Raw genomic sequence first — 19,498 nt, 5'->3', positions numbered from 1 at the left:
AAGAATCAAAGCATGCAATGGTTTTCTGGAGTGGCTAAAGGATTTGTTTGTTTCAACCGGCACCCATGAGTTGCTCCGGAGAGCACCAAATTGCAAGCATTCAGGGGCACATTCAATAGATGCTTACATGCAGTCCCCAATTCCTGTATTGTTTCCTTGATTGCCCCCTCCCCCCTGTAACTTGTACCTTGAAATCTTCTTTTAGTAGTCTCAGTAAATGACACATGACAGAAGAGACCTAGGGCAAAGTTCCTCCAAAGGGAATCAAAAGAAAGCTGTTAGGAGCATGCTAGTCTGTAACCGGAATAATGAGTTACACATGCAACACATTTACGTGTCACAAACAACTGGCTTAGTTCCCTGTGGCTGGTGCATGCCCCAGTTTTACAGCATTCCTCGCATTCATTTGGCTTTGCTTTGGGAACATTCCAGTCTCCTGCAGAGGTTTTACCTTAGAAACACGGAAAGATACTATTCCAATTATCTCGGGTTTATTTCCATATATTAAAAAAATGTTAATAAGGGCAGGGAGGGGGGAGATATTTCTAACTTACCAAAGGTGGAACAGGCAAAGGGATGGGGTTTGAAGAAAGATACCGTCGAGCCTTCCGAATTGCAAACTTTTCTGTAGGCAGAGACTTCCCTGCAATTTTCAGTTTCAAACTGGGAACAATCCTGAAAGTTGAAAGGAAAACGTTAAGAATTTTTCCCTCTGTGAACCTCTGGGAAAAAAACCAAACATTAAAACTTAAAAAATATCAAAGAGAATCTAAAAAAGCTGTTACACACTGAGCTATTGCTACCTCTGGGGAAGCTAAGCAATACATATTCACAAAAGCTGTCTTTATGCAGGGCACGCATATCTCTAGGCTTCCTCTTTAATCAAGCAGGAGGAAGAGGGACTCCTCCCCACCCAAGGAGAAAATTAGATGATGCACCTAACTTACAAAGGGCCCATGTCTCATCACAGACTAAGAAAGAGGCAAGCTACCTTGCCTCTCATTCTCCCCAAACCCAAACCTATTCACTTTGTAATGGATTCCAAATCCAGTGAATTCTGCTTGTAATGATTACATAAGATATGGAGAACCTGAAAAAGTATCAATATAATGTAAGCACATAAAAAAGTGATACTTAGTAGAAAACCTGTAAAACCCAAAGCAATACATTTTCTTTTCCTCAGCAAGGTTTAGTCATTTTTGAGCTTAAACATTAAAATCAGGTTAACGCACTGTGTTGATAATGCATATATTCACTTGCACATTTAACTATTCCATATTCCTCTCAGACTCAAACCTCAAGAATCAAGTCGTACTGATGTCTCCACTAAGGAGGCACACATCTTGTCGCATAATCCATTGAAGGCTTTCATACCTTACATGCCATTTTGATTAAAGAAAACAACTGCAAAAGAATGTGAATATTACATGCAACAGCAGCAGCCACTGCATGGCTGACAGACCTAATATCCTACCCCTAAAGTACTTCCAGGCCAGGAGAAATCTGCTGTCTGCACTCAGGCTCCACTTTGGTCTGTTTCATTCTGCAATTTCTTATCAATCCAATGCTATTTGCGCAGATCTTCCAAACGGCACAATTAATTATTTTGCCTCTCTTCCCCCAACACTGTGACGTGAAGAGACAGGAAACTGTTGTAACTGGGAGTTAGCAAACATTACCTAAATAATTCAACTTTGCTGTCTCCAAAAGGACTGCAGTCATCTGGTCCAAACATACTGAGATAAGCAGCTTTCATGTAAATATAAGTGGCCTGCAAATGCAATCAAGAATATCTATACAGAAAAATGAATTTACAGCATCACCATTATTGATATAAAGCACAAAACAGCAACAAAGAGGAAGAAGTTCCTGCTTTTGCTCATAAACAGACATAATCTTACAAAATTTTAAGCGGGAAATATGTACTTTAGAACATGGAGTGTATTTTTTTTTTTATAAATAACTTGTTTACTTTGTATCGGTTTATAGTTTATGTCTAAATTCCAAGAACAAATGTTGTGCTTGTGTAAAGTGAATTTTTATCACTCTCAGGAATACATGCAAGGCAACTTATGAAAAAGTCATGCTCAGAGAAAAAAAAAAATACTACTTTATAGTTTATGTGTCCAGTCACAATTTGGCAGCATGTCTCAAATACCAGGTTCTAGAAAGCAGTTGCTGTCCTGGAGGGAAGAGGCACCCAAGAAAGCTGGTTAATATTAAAGGATCACCTCCTCCAAGCTCAGGAGCGAGGCATCCCAACAAAGAGGAAGCTGGGAAAAAAAGCAGGGAGGCATGGATGAACAGGGAGCTCCTGGACAAAATCAGACACAAAAAGGAAGCCTACAGAGGGTGGAAGCAAGGACAGGCAGCCTGGGAAGAATACAGAGAAACTGTCCAAGCAGCCCGTGACCAGGTTAGTAAAGCCAGAGCCCTGAGAGAATTAAATCTGGCCAGGGACGTCAAGGGAAAGAAAAGCTTCTACAGGTATGCTGGTGATAAAGGGAAGACTAGGGAGAATGTAGGCCTTCTCCAGAAGGAAACAGGAGACCTGGTTACCCGGGACATGGAGAAGGCTGAGGTACTCAAAGACTCCTTTGCCTCAGTCTTCACCAGCAAGTGCTCCAGCCACACTGCCCAAGGCAAAGGCAGGGACTGGGAGAATGTAGAGCTGCCCACTGTAGGAGATCAGGTTTGAGACCATCTAAGGAACCTGAAGGTGCACAGTCCATGGGAGCCCAGTGAGATCTGGCTGTGGGTCCCGAGGGAACTGGTGGATGAAGCGGCTAAGCCACTATCCATCATATTTGAGAAGTCGTGGCAGTCTGGTGAAGAATCCTGGGCTGCATCAAAAGAAGTGTGACCAGCAGGTCAAGGGAGGCGATTCTGCCCTTCTATTCTGCTCTCTTGAGACTCCACCTGCCGTGCTGCATTCAGCTCTGGGGCCCCAATAAGAGGGACATGGACCTGTTAGAGTGAGTCCAGAGGAGGCCACAAAGATGATCAGAGGCTGGAGCAGCTCTCCTGTGCAGACAGGCTGAGAGTTGGGGTTGTTCAGCCTGGAGAAAAGAAGGCTCACCTTACAGCCTTCCAGCACCTAAAGGGGGGCTACAGGAAAGCTGGAGAGGGACATTTTACAAGGGCATGTAGCAATAGGACAAGGGGGAACGGCTTCAAACTGAAAGAGGGGAGATTTAGATGAGATATTAGGAAGAAATTCTTTACTGTGAGGGTGGTGAGCCACTGGCACAGGTTGCCCAGAGCAGCTGTGGATGCCCCATCCCTGGAAGTGTTCAAGGCCAAGATGGATGGGGCTTGGAGCAACCTGGTCTAGTGGACAGTGTTGGAACTAGATGATCTTTTAAGGTCCGTTCCAACCCAAACCATTCTATGATCCTATGATGATTCTATGAAGGGTTTTATGTTTTTCAGATTATGAAAAGTATTGATTTCATAGGGGTTCCTGAGCAATCATAAATTCAGCAACCCAGGAAAGCAAAGCAGCAGAGGATGTTACAACTCTTGCAACGGCAGAGAATAACAGTTGGTGAGTTCTTGGTTACCACTTTAAGGAGTCTATAGTAACCGTAAGTTTCAGGTGTTTTTCAGACTATTTTAAGCTGTGATTATTTATTTACACTGGAATCTAACTGCATATACATGGCCATCTTTCATTTAGCTCACGTAGTTACTACTTTGCTACTGTCTTGTTGCACTGTAGATTACATTACAGAGAAGATGCATAGGAAGCATCTTCTCCACTTCTCTAAGGCCCCTGCAACATAGTATAAAAATCTACACACAGTTTAAAAGGACACATGTTAATATTAATCCCACAGCATTTCAGAATATTAAAGCTTTTAAGCCAGGTGGTGCTCTCCTGGCTGTGGGACTCAGACTAATGGACCTGCTGAACATGTTGCTGGAATCCCCTGGGAATCCATACTGCGTGGGAGCACAGAGAGAGTTGCTCTCACCTTATGTAGGCTTTTGTTCTACCTGGCCAATACATACAATGTGTAGTAGAAAAAAACAGAGAGATATCCTCCTCACACATAGCCTGATCACATTAAGAAGAAACAAACCTCCAACCAACCACCACCAACCCTGCCCTGGCCAGACTTAATCCCTTCTGACAGATTTCCCTGGGGCTCAGGAGAAGATGAAGGGAGGAAAGCTACCAGGAGGGTTCTAGATGGAAGAGCTTCTCCCTTTCGGATGCATGGGGCAAGGCACCTCTTCTAATTAGATTTATTATCCTGGAGGCACTATCATGGCTAACCTCACTCACCGCCAAATGAGCTTATATCCATGATGTAATGAAAGAAATAGCAACTTGTGCCATTAATTACAATGTGTTGATGACACAACCAGTCAATACACAGCAGAACATCTTTAACAAGCTGTTCTTCATCTACAAGTCAGGCCCAAAAGATTTTTGTTTGCCCACAATCTGTTCAGATTTGAATGTCTGCAATACACATTGTTCTAGAAGAGCCACAGCAGACCAGGTTTTGTTCTACAATCTTAATCTTCAAAGCTACAAAAGCTTCAAAGCTACAAAAAGTCAACTCAATCTGATTGAAAGTTAATAGACACTACAGGGCCTTCCAGTCTCCTGTTCTGCTTAACTTACCTTTGACCAAGTGTTTTCTTTGCTTAGCAGGTCTGCGTAGAAGAAAGCCATCTTCCACTGGCGCTTGTAGGTGAAGCACCACATGAGCTCCCAGTAACACATGTGATGAAACTGCTTCCAATATTGCTGAGCCTCGCAACATTCTTCATATCTATTAACTGCCTGAACAAAGAGATTTCCAAACACTGCCTTAATCATGTGTAAATGCTCATACACCAGTGCCATAATAGGCACTGGCACTCCATGATCTGCTGGCACAGCTCCTGCAATTTCCAAATTATTAACATCCCAGTATTCCCCAAAATCATGTTTGTTGGATTCACGCAAAAGATTCTTGGCTCCACAGTCATCCTGGTGTTAAGCAAGCTTACCCCTGCCACAGAGCTCCCCATTCCTGGAAGCTATATTAAGTTCTAAGCATAGGCAAAATGAAAGTTTGTGTCTAGGGAAATTAGGAAACTAAAGTCAGAGGACAAATGCTCAGCTGACATTTATTGCTGCAGCCCCACAGATTTCAAGGGAGCGACCACGCTGCACACCAGCTGATACTCTGTCTCAGAGTACTTTGGACAGGCATTTTTCACCTCCCTAATTCTCTCAAGTCTTGTATGGCTCTCCACTCAGACTGAAGGCAAATGATTACCACTGGATGTTATTAAAGCTACAGCTTTCTTCAGGATAGGAAAGACAACGAGAAAACCATGTCATTAATACTGATAGACCAGATTATCATGAGAAATTCAGAAGAGTAGCAAAATAAGCTGGTCAAACAAGCCAGTCAAAATAGTTTTCAAAATTCCTATTTGTAATTCATAAACTATAAATTACATATAAGGCCAAAGCCACAGGAAGCATAAGCCAAAAAAGGAAACATTGCTCCCAGAGGAGTTTTTCTAAAGCTTCTGAAACATAACTTTCCCAAGAGCAAAAGGATTACTTACCGCATCAATATTACCCTTTAGTGTTTCTATCCTGCCTGCAAAAAACAGGAATATGGCTCCCTGTAATAAATAATAATAAAAATACAAGTATTCTATAACAGTTTTCAAGCTGACCACACAGTCTAGATCTTTGTTATTTGGCAAGAAAACATTAAACGATCACACCAAACTAAATTATGATTCATTTTACCTTTGGATAGCGAGCCAAGTAAGGCTTAAGTAGTCTTTCTGCCTCCTCAACATTTCCTTTTCCTGTCCCTAGAATGCATAAAAATGCAAGTGATAAAAACAGTAAGAAAAAAGAAAAAAGAACAGGAATGCAAGGTACTGATTAACCATTCTCATCTGGCCAATAGGTAAGTTCCTCTCCCTGACAAGTAAGGCATAAATACAGGTTGGTATTGCACTAAGTCAGCAGGTGGGAAGACCTGAACAACATCATGCTTACTGACTTGAAAACTCACTTATGCATAGACAAACACGTTTTGTAAAACGCTTTAGCAGGAGATAACAGGTAAGTATGTCTCAGCGAGAAGGTATCACCTCCCAAAAAATTGAGGGATGACATATAAACATGAACAAAGTATTAAGGAAGCCATCACTTACAGCCATTATTTTAACCTCCCAAATATTGCACCTGACTACTAAAGACAGATTTAGTTCTCACAATTTCCTTTGCTATCCCCATCATTTCCCTTCTTATGTGTTAAACAAATCTCCATCTTGAAGATTAAGACACTCCCTTCAGTTATGACCACTACTGTAAAATTACTCGCGAATGAGTTATGTTTAATCTGGTCATGAACAAACTATTCACCAACAAACAGGTGACGGAATCATCTTTTTCCCCCTCCGTGTCCCACAAGAACTAATCAAATCCAAGAGTTATTATAAACAATCTTACCTAACACAAAGGTCATGAAAGTATGATAGCAAAGCAACAGCATGGTACACAGCACCGACCTAAAGCTGTATGATGATGCTCCTTCTTGAAGCTGCAGCAGACCATGCTCCTGTGCAAACAGAGGTGAGGAGGGCAAAGTATTGGAAAGGAGTCCAAGTTGTGTTTTGCTAGTTTGGTAACTTCTGCAGTGCCATCTACAGATTGCTCAATCACCAAATTCCCTAAATGCACTGACATACATTGCTTACATAGCAATCAAAGATGAAAATATACACATGAAGTTATCTAACAGTTTTTCATGAAGTTACAGCTTAGCCTGGAAAACATCAGGTGACAGAGCAGCAACCTGGGAGGTATTACATGATTAACATAAGAGAAAGTGAGCCAACTTATCACCAACACCCAAGTGCTGCTAAACAGCATTCCCGAAACAAAAACCAGTTTTGAAATGCAAGGCAAATAACACATATCGCCATTGCGCAGTGTATCCATGTTTGTTGTTATTCACTACATAAGCAAGTTAAAGATACCAAGGAAAAAAAATATCTGCAACCAGCAGGGCAAAAGATGACAGGTCAAAAGGCTGGGTTTTAAGTATGCTAAGAACAAAAGAAGCTTTGCAATGATGTTGGCTCACTACCACCAGTGGAAAAATATGATGAAAAGAAGAGTATTTCTGTTGCCTTTGGGGAGAACTAAAACAAATACAATGCTGTATTCATATCCAGTGAGAGCATGACTGATAACCAACCTTAAGGATTCAAGCTCCTGAGACAACAGCATTTAGCAGTCCATTATAGGACTGGTTCCATGGTATCAACAGCAAGAACATAAATATGCAAACATACTAAACATGAGATCTGCCTACTAGTAAATATGCACAGTAAGACATCCACTGTGAGCTGGGGAAAATTCTGCCTAAAAGTTAACACTGTAACTGCAATGGAAAGTTACTGGAACATGATGTATGTGACTATAAGGACATCCTTTCAAACCAACTACACTATAAATAGGGGCCCTGAGGAATATCTATCGGAGCCACTGCAGAAGGTATCAGAGAGAGCGCTCAGAGCATGACCTCAAAACAGATTTTCATCTTTTGGGCGTCCTTGCCGACAGAGGGATGTTACACTACCTCACCCTTACCACTTATTGTGTAAACCCAGAAGCCTGTAATTATATTCTAATTTTCATCATACATGTACTTTTTCACTTAACTAGTGTGTTTAAGTGTTTTCACATAAATCAGCTATTTTGTGTTGGTTTTTTTTTTTTTTTTTAAATCTTACCTTATTACATCAATTACTGTTCCAGGGAAAGGTACCATTAACACACATATTTGCATGTCAATTAGTACAACAACTAGCCAGGACAAAATAGTGAAAATTCTGACTTGCATGCCACTTCAAAAGAAATTAGAAGATAGTAAAATCATTACTGAAAATCAATGACTTAATGGAAATCAAGCACTCTGCAAAATAAAGCCAACTTCAATTTCTGCCAAGAGCAAAAAGTTTGATTGATACAGGTAAGTAACAAAATATGATCTATCCAGCTTCTTTAAACTGGCCAGATGAAAACCACAAATATTTGGATTTTTTAAAAAGAAGTACCACTACAACACTCTGAGGTAAAAGTAAGACAAAACATTCTGTGGAATGAATTTTGGCAGAAAAAAATTCCAAATTAGATTTCCAAAGTACATTTTTTTTGAAGAGAAAAATCTTCAGGCTGGATATTTCACTGAGCCTTCACTGACATCAGTACCAGGCCTTTACAGTGTTCGTTATCTTCCATAGAACATAAAAATACATATAAAATGAAGGCTGATCACATCTTTGAATAGCACAAAGAATGATACAGAAACAGATTTTATTAGTCATATAGAATAATTTAAGCTTTTGTCAAGTTGATCTCACTTATGTATTTTAGCCGCAGAAATGTATCTTAGTAGAGAGAACCACAAAGTTATTATCTATACGGACAAGGAACGCGACCCACACCCGCCTACATGGGACTGCATCCTGGAAAGCAGTAATTGTGAAGTCACTGGATTAAGAACATCTGTTCGTCAGAAGAGCGTTGCAAATCTGGCATATTTGGGCCTGAATTCCTAAGAGCAGTAGTTACACAGGAGGTACGGGAAGCTCACCAAGCCAGTTAGTTCACTCTGTGGTACGTTCATAATCCTATGCTGCCCAGTACAGGTGCTGAAGAATGCTTACTTTGCACTCTGCCACTTGAATACTCCAAACCTTCTATATTAAAGCAGCGTAATGAGTGGACACAGTGTGAAAAAGAGAGATCCAGAAGCAGTTGTTACTAGTACTACAATGCTTGCTTGTAGAAAAGGCTGTAACAAAGCTGCTTCTCCTCAAAAACACACTTGTGAACTGTTTCTGTTACGAGGAGATCCCCAGGAAGATGGGACGATGAAGGGTGTCGCTGGGAAACACGTTTTAGATCCCACGCTCAGCCAGCCAGCCCCCCTGGGCCCCCCCTGTGGCTGGTAGAGACAGAGTATTCCTGCAAGGCACAGAAGCCTAGGTCAGACAGCACGACACACCTTTACAAGCACCTACTCTTTCTCCGCAGGGAGCCTACGGAGATTAGCCGGCCAACCTAATCAGCTAGGTGAGGTGTCATGAGTTGGGCAATACCCCCATGTAATCCTCACCTGGGATCACATGGAGGATCTCAGAACCAGATCACAAGCAGCGACTACTTGAGCCTAAGGAGAAACTCTGTAAGCAAACTACACTCACTGGTGCCAGTCACTAAGTGACCATCCTGTATTTGTCAGGACACACCTTCTAACCATAACCAACCCAGAAGTATCTCCCACACCTGTGCCACAGGTGAAGCGAGCAATCCCAGAACACCAGGAATGAGCTTCTGAACAAAGTCGGAGCATATTTGCTACATATTTGAACAAAGTTCCAACCAGAAATATAAAACAGGTGTCAAGGCAATGAGTTCTAGTAATTTCTCCAAAATACTTAAATGCCATTAACACATTTAGCATTTGTTTTCACACAAAACGTAAATTACTCTGAAGGGCATAAGGTATAACACAGAGCAGGGAGCCATGACACTTCTTAGAGACAAATGTGATCCAATATGCTAACTCTCACCTTTCCGTGCCAGTTGCTCATAACATCCCACTACCTCTTCATTCCCCAGACTGCCACTACATTACATTCCATCAGTATCTCACTGACTTAATCCTTGTCCCAAGACATCCAGTGCTCTGGCGTTCACATGAGCAGTGGGGATTCCCAGAGCGAATGCAGGATGAACACAGACAATGCTCAAATCCATTATCAGACCACGCTGAGGCTGGTCTGTACTTATTTCAGCTGTCACTGCCCAGAATCCATCTACTTTCCTGAAGTGAAAGCTCTTTACTGGTATTTTTAAATGACTCTCTTAATTAGGGATCTTGACAATGAAAGCAAAGCAAAGTCCCATAACCTGATCACATGACTGCAGGCTTAGCAAGGAGGATCGTTACTACTAACAGCTTTTACGAAGAACTAATGAAACTGGTAGACAAGGCATATGAATGTATTGTTTCAAGTAATTTTAGATTTAATCTTCATTTAAAATTTGCAGAAGAGACCAAAACGCAATTCTGTTGGTGATAGTGGAAAAGTGAAGTCGATTTATTACAAATCGACACGTATTCTTCGGCTCAGCTGCTTTGGGAAAAATGTCCTCCCACATCAAAAAGTACAATCTGAAAGAAACTGGTTCCATCTCAAAGTTTCCCTGTCTTCACCTGAAATCAGGCTGTCATCTGACCCCCTGACAAACTGCACTTAACATATGGTGGGCTCATGTCAAACTTTTCTACAGTTTAGCAACACAGGATTTGAAATCATTTCCCAAATAAGAACAAGAGTAAATACTAGCCTGAGACCTGGTGGAGTCAGTGAGAAGGGTTCAGTGCTTTCATGGGAGATACTGCAAGGACCCTTCTGATCTGACACCAGAAGTTAGTTATTGTTAAACACACGAAGTCCAGATGGGACACACACTCCATCTATTGCCCAGTGAGTAAGGCAGGCATGCCTCACCAGCGCAGCATGCCCAGCGGTGTGTAATACATACCTCTGCCCACAAAACCTCATGAAATTGGGCAAAACTGCATTGAACCCCAATGCCCAAACACTGGCCCTACGCCACTGAACACAAACAAGCCTGTATTTTAACTAACGATACCGGTGAAAGGAGCTTGAACAGTGGGAAGGGCACAACTGGCACATCTTGGACTGGAAGGGAACAAAAAAGGCCTCAGGCTACTTTTATAATTTCTTGATCTTATCCTAGCTACTATTTTGAGACTCCAGACTGCTGTTAAGTTGATCATGTTGTCTACAGTGCCCACAAATGGCTTAGGAACTAACGAAGCTTTGGGCATGTCCTCATTTACCATCAGACGTGACATGTCCAAGAGACAGGAAGAGTCCCTAGGGGCAAATTTGTTGGCTTCAAGGCAGGTTAGTATCGTGGAAGATATCACAATGCAATTTTACATCCAGTTTTAACAAACACATGATCCACAACAAAAGCAAGCTGTCCCCCAGTGCACTGTAGCTCTCTCAGGTAACTGTAAACAGCCCAAGGCATTAATCACAGCTCTTTTGTTCTTTGCACAACCTGATGGTCACCACGAGCATTTAATGGAAAAGACTGCAAGATCAAACACAGATGTATTCCGAACTCCTTTCATCTGGATGGGGTGCAGCACATGGCACGCATCACTTTCGCTCTTCTCTGTCACTGTTCCTTTCACCCTCTAGACTCCTGCCTGTACTGCAGGGGACAGCTTCCTCTTGCAAGCTTTGGAAAACCACCACTGGAAAGGATGGCAACGGCAATTTTGCTTTTGGTTTTAGGCATCTGACTGACAAATGTTAAATGCAGAAAGCCTTTGTTGGGATGTTAAAATAAACGGCCACCAATGAGCTTTGATCAACATGTTTAAAATACTCCTTTTTTATGGTGCACAGACAACAGGTTTTTGCTTAAATTTATGGTAATCTAGGTCATGTCTCAGTGAGTTATTAAAAATCTGGAACAAGAGCTGACTCACCAACACAAATATCAGCCCACTCATAGCCATACAAGAAATCCCAGGGCCAAAAGAAAACAACAGAAATTCAATTAGAGGGACAATTTTCATCTGCAGTAATGAGTGTTCAGCAAAGTATTCTCAGAACTCTGCTGGTATATGAATTTGAATTGCCTTTACATTTCTAGAAGAATATTTTGCTTTAGATGTTCTTCATTTTTGTAACTGACAGGCAGAACTATTTGATTTTTGCCTCTACTGCCTGTGAAACAGCTCCTGGAAATTTCCAAGTTCTAATCCACATTCTGCCAGAAGCTCCTTGCTTTTAAACAAGATATTTTATTTTCATATAAATAATCATAAGATATAAGATCCTTCCTGTAAACAAATAAAATGGTGATGACACTCATTCACCTGTCACATAAGGTTGCAGCCCTGATTATGGAAACATTTTTCTCCTTGAAACTTGTTTTGTAAAGAGAAAGCATTACAAGAGAGTGACATTTTAACTTGTTTATACAGTTTTTGTTGTGTTTGCAGGACATCAAACATTTACCTTACCTAGCATTTAGGAAAGAAATGTGACTAGTGGTTTAGGTTAAACAAACTGTGTTTTCTTAATCCAGGAACCCAAATCTGAATGCATCTCATGTTCTGCTGGTAGAATGAGAGACAAGGGCAGGTGCAGGGTATCAAGGCCAAGATATTCTCATCAATTCAGCATCCTATTTTGAAACAAATCCACAAAAAACTAACACAGCACTTTGTGCACCTGTCCTGCAGAATAACTGAGGTTCATGTGAATTTATTGGTGCTTCATTACTGAACTTCTGTCCTTAAACTGCATGCACAAACAACACAGGTCAGACTGGTTACTCTCTAGGCAAAAAAGCACTTTTTCAGGCAAAGAGAATTTCGGTGCCACACTCAAGTTACCACTTGCTATTAAAGACATGGAGGAAAAAAAAATATCAGAAATGAAACTGAATTTCTTTTTTCCCAACTGGATGTCACACAGGAACCTGTCAGGGACACTCAGATACCATAATGACAGTAACTAATAAGTAAGCTAATATATTAAAGGTTAAGAATACACTTTTGACAATGGATTTCTAAGCACAAGCATACATCAGAAGACAAGTAACTAAAAAATATGTCAACATAATTGTATTTAACCATTGTATTTATGTTTCAGAACTGTAACATCCCTGAGCAATGGTATCACAACCTTCAAAGTGTACCAGTTCAGACAAAAACACAAAGGAAAACTGAGCTGCATGAAAGCATCAGTGCCAACGATGCGCACGTGTGATCCCAATTGGAGTGTTTCAGAGGGTTACAGCTAGCGTGAGGAAGAAGAGAGAAACTCCTGTCTCCATTTTTTAATTTCAGAGTGAGGGGAATGTACCAATACTATTTAGTTCACATTTACCTTGTTTCCAGAAAATCCAACAAACTCCAGTAATCTCAGAATCCGTGCAGGAAACATGGACAATGTCTATAGAAAGAAATGCAACAGTTATGCAGTAACTTAGACTTTCTGCCTCTCAGCTGCCAGCTGCCTCCTGATGATTTTCTGGGTAAATATATACACCTACTATATTTTGCATGCAATTTGAACATAAATATCTGTTTAATATAGGGACCTTGTGCCTCCAGGATTCCCCACACAGAAATACGTTTACACAGCACATGCTTAGTAACTCTACTACTTCTTGGATGTTTCAGATACTGGATGCATACCGCACATGACAGATTTGTCATTTGTGCAGTAAATATAACATTTGGGCATGTGCCAGACTCACACAAAGTCATGCAAGCAAGGAGAAGCACCAAGCACTTTCTGCAGCCCATCACCTGAATAACCACATCACCTCTCACCATCTCTCGGTCAATGCCTCTCTGACATAGCAGGAACCATCCTGTACCATTTCACCACCTGCTTTCCAACCAGAACACAAACACCAACGGCCAAAAGTGGCCTGAGCAGCAGCCCAGGCCCCATTCATGTCCCCTGTCCCACCAGCTGCCCTGCTAACAGCCAAGTCCCTGGTTGCTTCCCAAGTGCCTGTTAAACAGTGAGTGGAAGTCAACACACACAGGCAACAGCTGCTTCTGCGCAAGGCTTCTCCTGGCCCCCATCCCAGTGGGTCTCTTCTCATGAGATCGTAACATCTTCCCTTCCAAGTGCCTCCCAAACATTGGTCACTTGGCTAACGAACACCCTGATAATCTCCCCATGAAGATGCGTGAGCGGGTCCGCGCACACAAGGCGGTGTTGTCCATGCTGCAGGTAGTAGTCTCTTTTATTTCTAAAGTGTATTACTACCTGGTGTTCTTAGACCAGGCACTGGGATCCTGCAAGTGTCAGTGCATACACCTGATTTTAACCATATGATTAGTAACACTGATTAAACACATACTTAAGTTAGGATCATTTTCAGGAGGTTGCAGGACTTCAGCTCAAGAGAAGAACAGTTAGGACATACCAGATTAAATGCTCCAACTCCAAGTTTTACACCTCCCTCAAAATGAAGATGGTTCTCTCCTTTGACATAATGCGGAGACTGTATGAGACTGTCCAGCTCCCTGAAAACGCGCAAGATTCTGTTACTTTGTCAGTAAATAAAATGATTAATTACAATTCAGTAAGAAAGTAACCCAATTATCTCAAATGACATAGTAGTTCAAAAAAGGTCAATTTGCCATCTCATCCATGTGAACAACATTTTGTTGGACTTATCTACAAAACATTTATGTCACATTACTATCAATTTAAATATATGGAGTCCTGGAGATGAATTCCTGTCAAACAGATGCAGTATTTTTGCCTGAAAATATTTCTACAGTGGCTGCTGGGAGCAACACTAACCGTTACAACTGTAAGAAGATACGATGGGGCAATGCAGGAAGTTTAAACTAGCAAATTTGATTTGAGTTTCACAAATCCCTGGATTAGATGTTCTCTTTCTGTGCATGTTCATTCAAAAGAACATTTTGTTACCTACAGGAGAAGACAATTTTAAGAAATATTTTTAAACGGGCAGGTATAGCGGAATTTACTTTTCACTTATTCTTCTAACTTTCATAGATCTCAACTTTGTAGTGTTCCCTTGTAGTTTCCCTGTGTAATCCAGCTGGATTTGAATCTGTTTTGTCTCCAAGCTTTCTGTAGGTATGTGTTTTTCACACTACTATTTTAATTTATTTTGTTGATTAGTAGGAAAAGAAAAACACTGTCGTAATGGCAGCCATATACTTGTGTGCAGGCTGTCATGTTTTTATCTGCTGGTTGTTATCAACAGATATAGGACTATTCATTGTAATTGCAGCCTTTACAATGGACCTGCATTTAGAGTTGCCTTCAACCCACACAAATACAGACACTGTCACCTCTCTCCCTCTTTCAGTATACTTCTGGAGAAACTGGACTGGATGCTGTTTTGTGTCTGCTAGACATGTGACTTTTTGTGGCTGTTCTGAGCCCAGATTTAAAGTCCTAAAATAAAACAAAACATGATGCATATTTAGCTTTCAGTTTTTAAAATTATTCACATAAATCTGTACTACTGTGAAGTTTTCTGATACTTTTTATTCACTGTCAAGAAGCAAATGTTCCATTCTGAATTTTGTTCTATTTCATTCCATCTTTTTCCCTCCCTGAAAGAGAGTTTTAAAAATTGTATCTTTGCAACATTTACTCCTCCTGTCTTTGTAGTGTTACTGTTGTTGCAGATTATCAAGCAGTACTGCTGACAGTGGGGAAAGGAAAGATGACTTTTTTTATATCGGAAACTATGTTGTAAAAATACCGATCAATCAAAACAAGTGAAGTCCCATTTCCGTATTTCATTGTTTTCTCTGTAACCTGTTGCACCATGCTCTCACCAAAACGGCAAACAATTATTTCTTCCTACATCAAAGGTACAGTACAAAAAACACAACTGCCAATCTCACATACAAACTTTCCCTTTGTTAAAATACATGTTTTAATAATATGCAAGTTACTAGCATTCTTTTGCAGAAGACCACCTAAGGGCTACTAGATTTATAACACTTTGCTTTTACATATACTAATTTACTGTGGCACAACTGATTATGCTTCCCATGGTGTACATCTTAATGTAATTTTCAGAATTTACTACTGTACTTCAAAAGCTTTTGTGTATATTGAAAGTAGCTCTCCGTAACTTCCTAGATGAAAAGAAATCTGCTTAAGCAGATGTTTTTGGTTTGCAGACACTAAGTAATGGGCATATTGTGAGTTCAGATAAGCAACTCTGCTTATCATTTCCAATAGCACATGCTTTCTCTTTCGAGTAGAACAACTGCCATATTTAAATAGATTAAAAGCCCAGCTAAGCAAAAATTTCACTCAGACAGTGGTATATGCTTGGAAAAGCAACCTCTAGGAATTGTCTGTTCAGGGACTTCATGATGCAGAGAGACTGCATCTGCTCTACTATGCTAACTAGCCCCTGTAAATCTGTTTCCTGGAAATTTGTTTAATCTTTGTTTGAAGCCACTTACACTTTTCATTGCAAGCTCTTCAGTTTATTGTCTCGTAATTTTCTTTTAGTTTCATGCATTTATTATAGAATTACTTGTGCTTCAGCTACTGGTTTTGAATGTTCCAAAAAGTGCAGCTTGAACTATAAAGAAATGTCATTACTTGTGCCTAATGACTGCAAGACCTCCAAATTGTGCTATACAGACACAGAGCACTACATCATTTAGAAAAGTTATTTTTTGACATAATTTCAAGGATATAGTACTTGAAGTAGGCAAACCTTGGGAGTTAACAGCGTTAGGGTCCACTATCTTTACAATCCAAATCAACCATAATATCAATGTCCTTTGTTAGGCAAAGGAGGAATTTGTGTGGGCTGAGAAAGGCTATAGACATGAGGCCCACAATAAAGGCTGCAATAAATACAACAGTAATTAATTTGCAAATTGGACTATTCGACTGTCAGCATTTTTTACTGAAAGAATACACTTATTCACATCATCACTCTAACTTACCTGTATGTTTGGTAACTGTTTCGGACTTTGATGCCTCCTTTTATGAAGCTAACCATATTCTCATCCTGTTAGAATGGAAACAGGTTAGCAACATGGATTTGTAAGCACATAAAGGGCTTTTGTCTTCTTGAGATGAACGTGTCTTGAACATAACTGTCATGACACAGACAATGTAAGTCTCTGAGAAACAATACACAGATTTAGGATTTCCTTTCTATATTAAAATATTTTTCACTCTGTTCAAACATGTACACTTTATTTTGATGTCTTCTGTGATTAGTTTAGCCCTTGTGACCTCTGGACCATCTGAACTTGCAGTACTGAACACAGGTACAAAGCTAATGAGCGGCACCTAAGTTACATGCATTTGTGGCTCTTTCAAAAAATACCTTTCTGTCATTTGTCCCTCAGCACAGTTAAGGTCTGAGCATTTCCTGACTCAGCACCAGATACGAATAACTGCCCATCCTCAGGAGCCTACAGAATATAGTTACACATCCTAAAAAGGAACAAGGAAAAGTAAAGCTGTGCAGGATATGCTTTTTTCTGGTCTCAATACTCAAGTATCTATGAGATCCATACTAGCGTGATAACATGTTACATTACAAGCTATAACGCACCGAGAACTTACAGTAAAGCGTATCTGGGGGCCCTTAGTTTACAGTTGTAACCTGAAGAGAGAACTCTTCAGTCTTGAAACTTTCTGGTGTCAGTTTCTTGCCTCACTCATTGCATATAATCTGTCATTCTGGCTTGTTTTGATACTTGCTGTTACTTTGGGATAGGAAGACTACCTGTGATTTAGGAGATGATCTTTCTGTGATGGTATTTTAAGAGGCTGTATAAGGCATTGTGGAGAAAACAGCATAGGTTAGATGAACATTTGGCCCAATTGTGTTCATAGGTATGTAAACAGAGACAGAACCTGCCTCCAAGAGCTTTCCATCCTTCCGTAAGTCAGGAGGATAACTCAATCCAATCAAAGTTAGTTCAACATCTTCTGGACTTTGCTTTCTGTAAACTAGTATAGGAAGCCTAATGACCCGAACTGAAGAGCAGGGCTTACTCCTGCAGCCTGCAACACCACCACCAGCCTACGTCCTTTACAGTCATCCTTCAGCAACTTTATCAAGAATGATAACTGAGGACAGAAACTATAACCATAAATGAGCATGTAATTTCTGATGATACATCCCCAGAGACTTGAATCCCAATCACATGCAAAAGAAATAACCACAGAAAAATGGCTTTCCTTTTTCCTTTGTTCTGTAGAAAAAGAAAGTCAGGTTTTAACTAGCAGCTGGGGTGAGGTACAGCATACCTAACCGTATGTAAAGGTTCAGTTCTATTTTCCTTTGAATGGAAAATGGAAAGAGGAAAGAAGATGGTTTAAAAATGTTTAAGTTCAGAATACTCATGATACCAACAACAGAGATAAATAATGTGAGAATAGTACAGCCCTTGAAAAATCCTGAAACTAATTTTAATGTGTTTTCAACTGGATGTGGTCATTGACACTAAGCTTCAAATCTAACCCACTTCAATAGCTGTTGGAACCAAGTGCGTTTGTTTAATTTTTAAAACCAGTTCATGTGTTCATGAAAAATTAAACACAGAATAGAAGAGGAAGCAAATACACAGACATTCTTTATGCAGAACAGGACAAGAAATTATTTTCTTACTCTTAAATCTTTCACATACCTATAAATGCTTTTAAAAACAGACGCCTGTGAAAATAGTGCTTAAAAACAAGAGGCACTGCCTTGAAACACTCTTTTCTTACAGGCACAATGAAGAAGTTCTGAAAAACCTTGCTTCCATAGCTTCTGATATCAACCAAACTGTGCTCAGTGCTAGAGGCTACTAATCCCAAAGGATCCCAAAGGAATATGGAAATAGGTGGCTACACCCTGGCCACTTCAAAGTCCATCATCCTACCATAAAGTCACCATCGTCAGCACTCTAAAAACCTTCAGAAGAAACTACTCTGACTACTGTTTTTTCTATGAAGCAGTAGTTTCCCAGCAGAGGGGCACGGCAGATTGCTGAAAAGGGTTACATGGTTCATAAATTATCATAAACAACATAAATCAGAGCCCATCTGGCAACTCCCAACAACTATAAAATCACCACTTGCATTTCATTCTCAATCAGCATCTTTGATCCAAGAAGCAGAAGCCCTTTGTGAACGTGACTTTTATTATCCCTTCTGCAAAGATGGAGCAATCCCACTGTCATGTAGCAAGTACAGCCAAATCAGGAAGAAAAAAATCAGTTATTTCAACTATGATTAACAATCTAAATCGCAAGCTGAAGCCCAAGTAAGTATTGCTAATGTTGATCCATCAAAAAAATCAAGCTTCATTAGTACAGACAGATAAAATTCAAAGAAGAGGGAGAGATCTCCTTCTTTTAAAGACAGGCAGCACTGTTTAGCAAAAAGCATGTGTGGAGCCTATTAGCTATGCAGACCGTACTAGTTGTTCAAGAGCAAACAAGTGAGGAAGTAGCCTTGGGAAAGCAAACCAACCTGACTGAAACAAAAGTCTTGAAAGTCTTGCTTGCATTCTAGCATAGCACAGCTTCAATGACCATCTCTTTTTTTTTTTTTTTTTTTAATCCGATATCTCAGCACACAGTGTTTGAAAATCGGTGCTTACTGCCATTAATTGCACACATTCAAAAGGGACTGGAGAAGGGCATCATAGGGGACTCAGTGCTACGTGTATCAACATAAGGATTTTTAGATAATCATTAGGGATAAAAAAACCCACATTCTACTATCTCATCAGCAGATGGTCCAGATAAAATCCAGATTTAAAAATCCAGGTGAGACTCCTACACCACTAGGTCAAACTAGGGTCTTCTACCATTCCACTAATTTTAAGAAAAGAAACCTGTATAGTACGCACTTT

At 40.3% G+C, this 19,498-nt stretch overlaps 1 protein-coding gene across 3 annotated transcripts in view; it reads right to left on the bottom strand.

The window, feature by feature from the left end:
• The window catches only part of TTC39A (tetratricopeptide repeat domain 39A), a 58,462-nt gene that overhangs the window by 18,575 nt on the left and 20,389 nt on the right, over window positions 1-19,498 (bottom strand). For 2 of the 3 annotated variants that reach the window (XM_037403490.1, XM_037403487.1), the window contains exons 6-14: window positions 16,584-16,648; window positions 14,048-14,147; window positions 12,991-13,056; window positions 6,482-6,590; window positions 5,768-5,835; window positions 5,578-5,637; window positions 4,637-4,798; window positions 1,680-1,771; window positions 555-675 (exon numbers count right to left, since the gene is read on the bottom strand). In XM_037403490.1, coding sequence (XP_037259387.1) covers window positions 555-675; window positions 1,680-1,771; window positions 4,637-4,798; window positions 5,578-5,637; window positions 5,768-5,835; window positions 6,482-6,590; window positions 12,991-13,056; window positions 14,048-14,147; window positions 16,584-16,648 — 843 coding nt within the window. The remainder of the gene's footprint in view (window positions 1-554; window positions 676-1,679; window positions 1,772-4,636; window positions 4,799-5,577; window positions 5,638-5,767; window positions 5,836-6,481; window positions 6,591-12,990; window positions 13,057-14,047; window positions 14,148-16,583; window positions 16,649-19,498) is intronic. The other variant, XM_037403488.1, reaches the window with a different exon arrangement.

Source organism: Falco rusticolus, chromosome 11 (assembly GCF_015220075.1).
Source record: "Falco rusticolus isolate bFalRus1 chromosome 11, bFalRus1.pri, whole genome shotgun sequence".
Taxonomy (NCBI): domain Eukaryota; kingdom Metazoa; phylum Chordata; class Aves; order Falconiformes; family Falconidae; genus Falco; species Falco rusticolus.
This window is presented reverse-complemented; position numbering and strand designations above follow the sequence as displayed.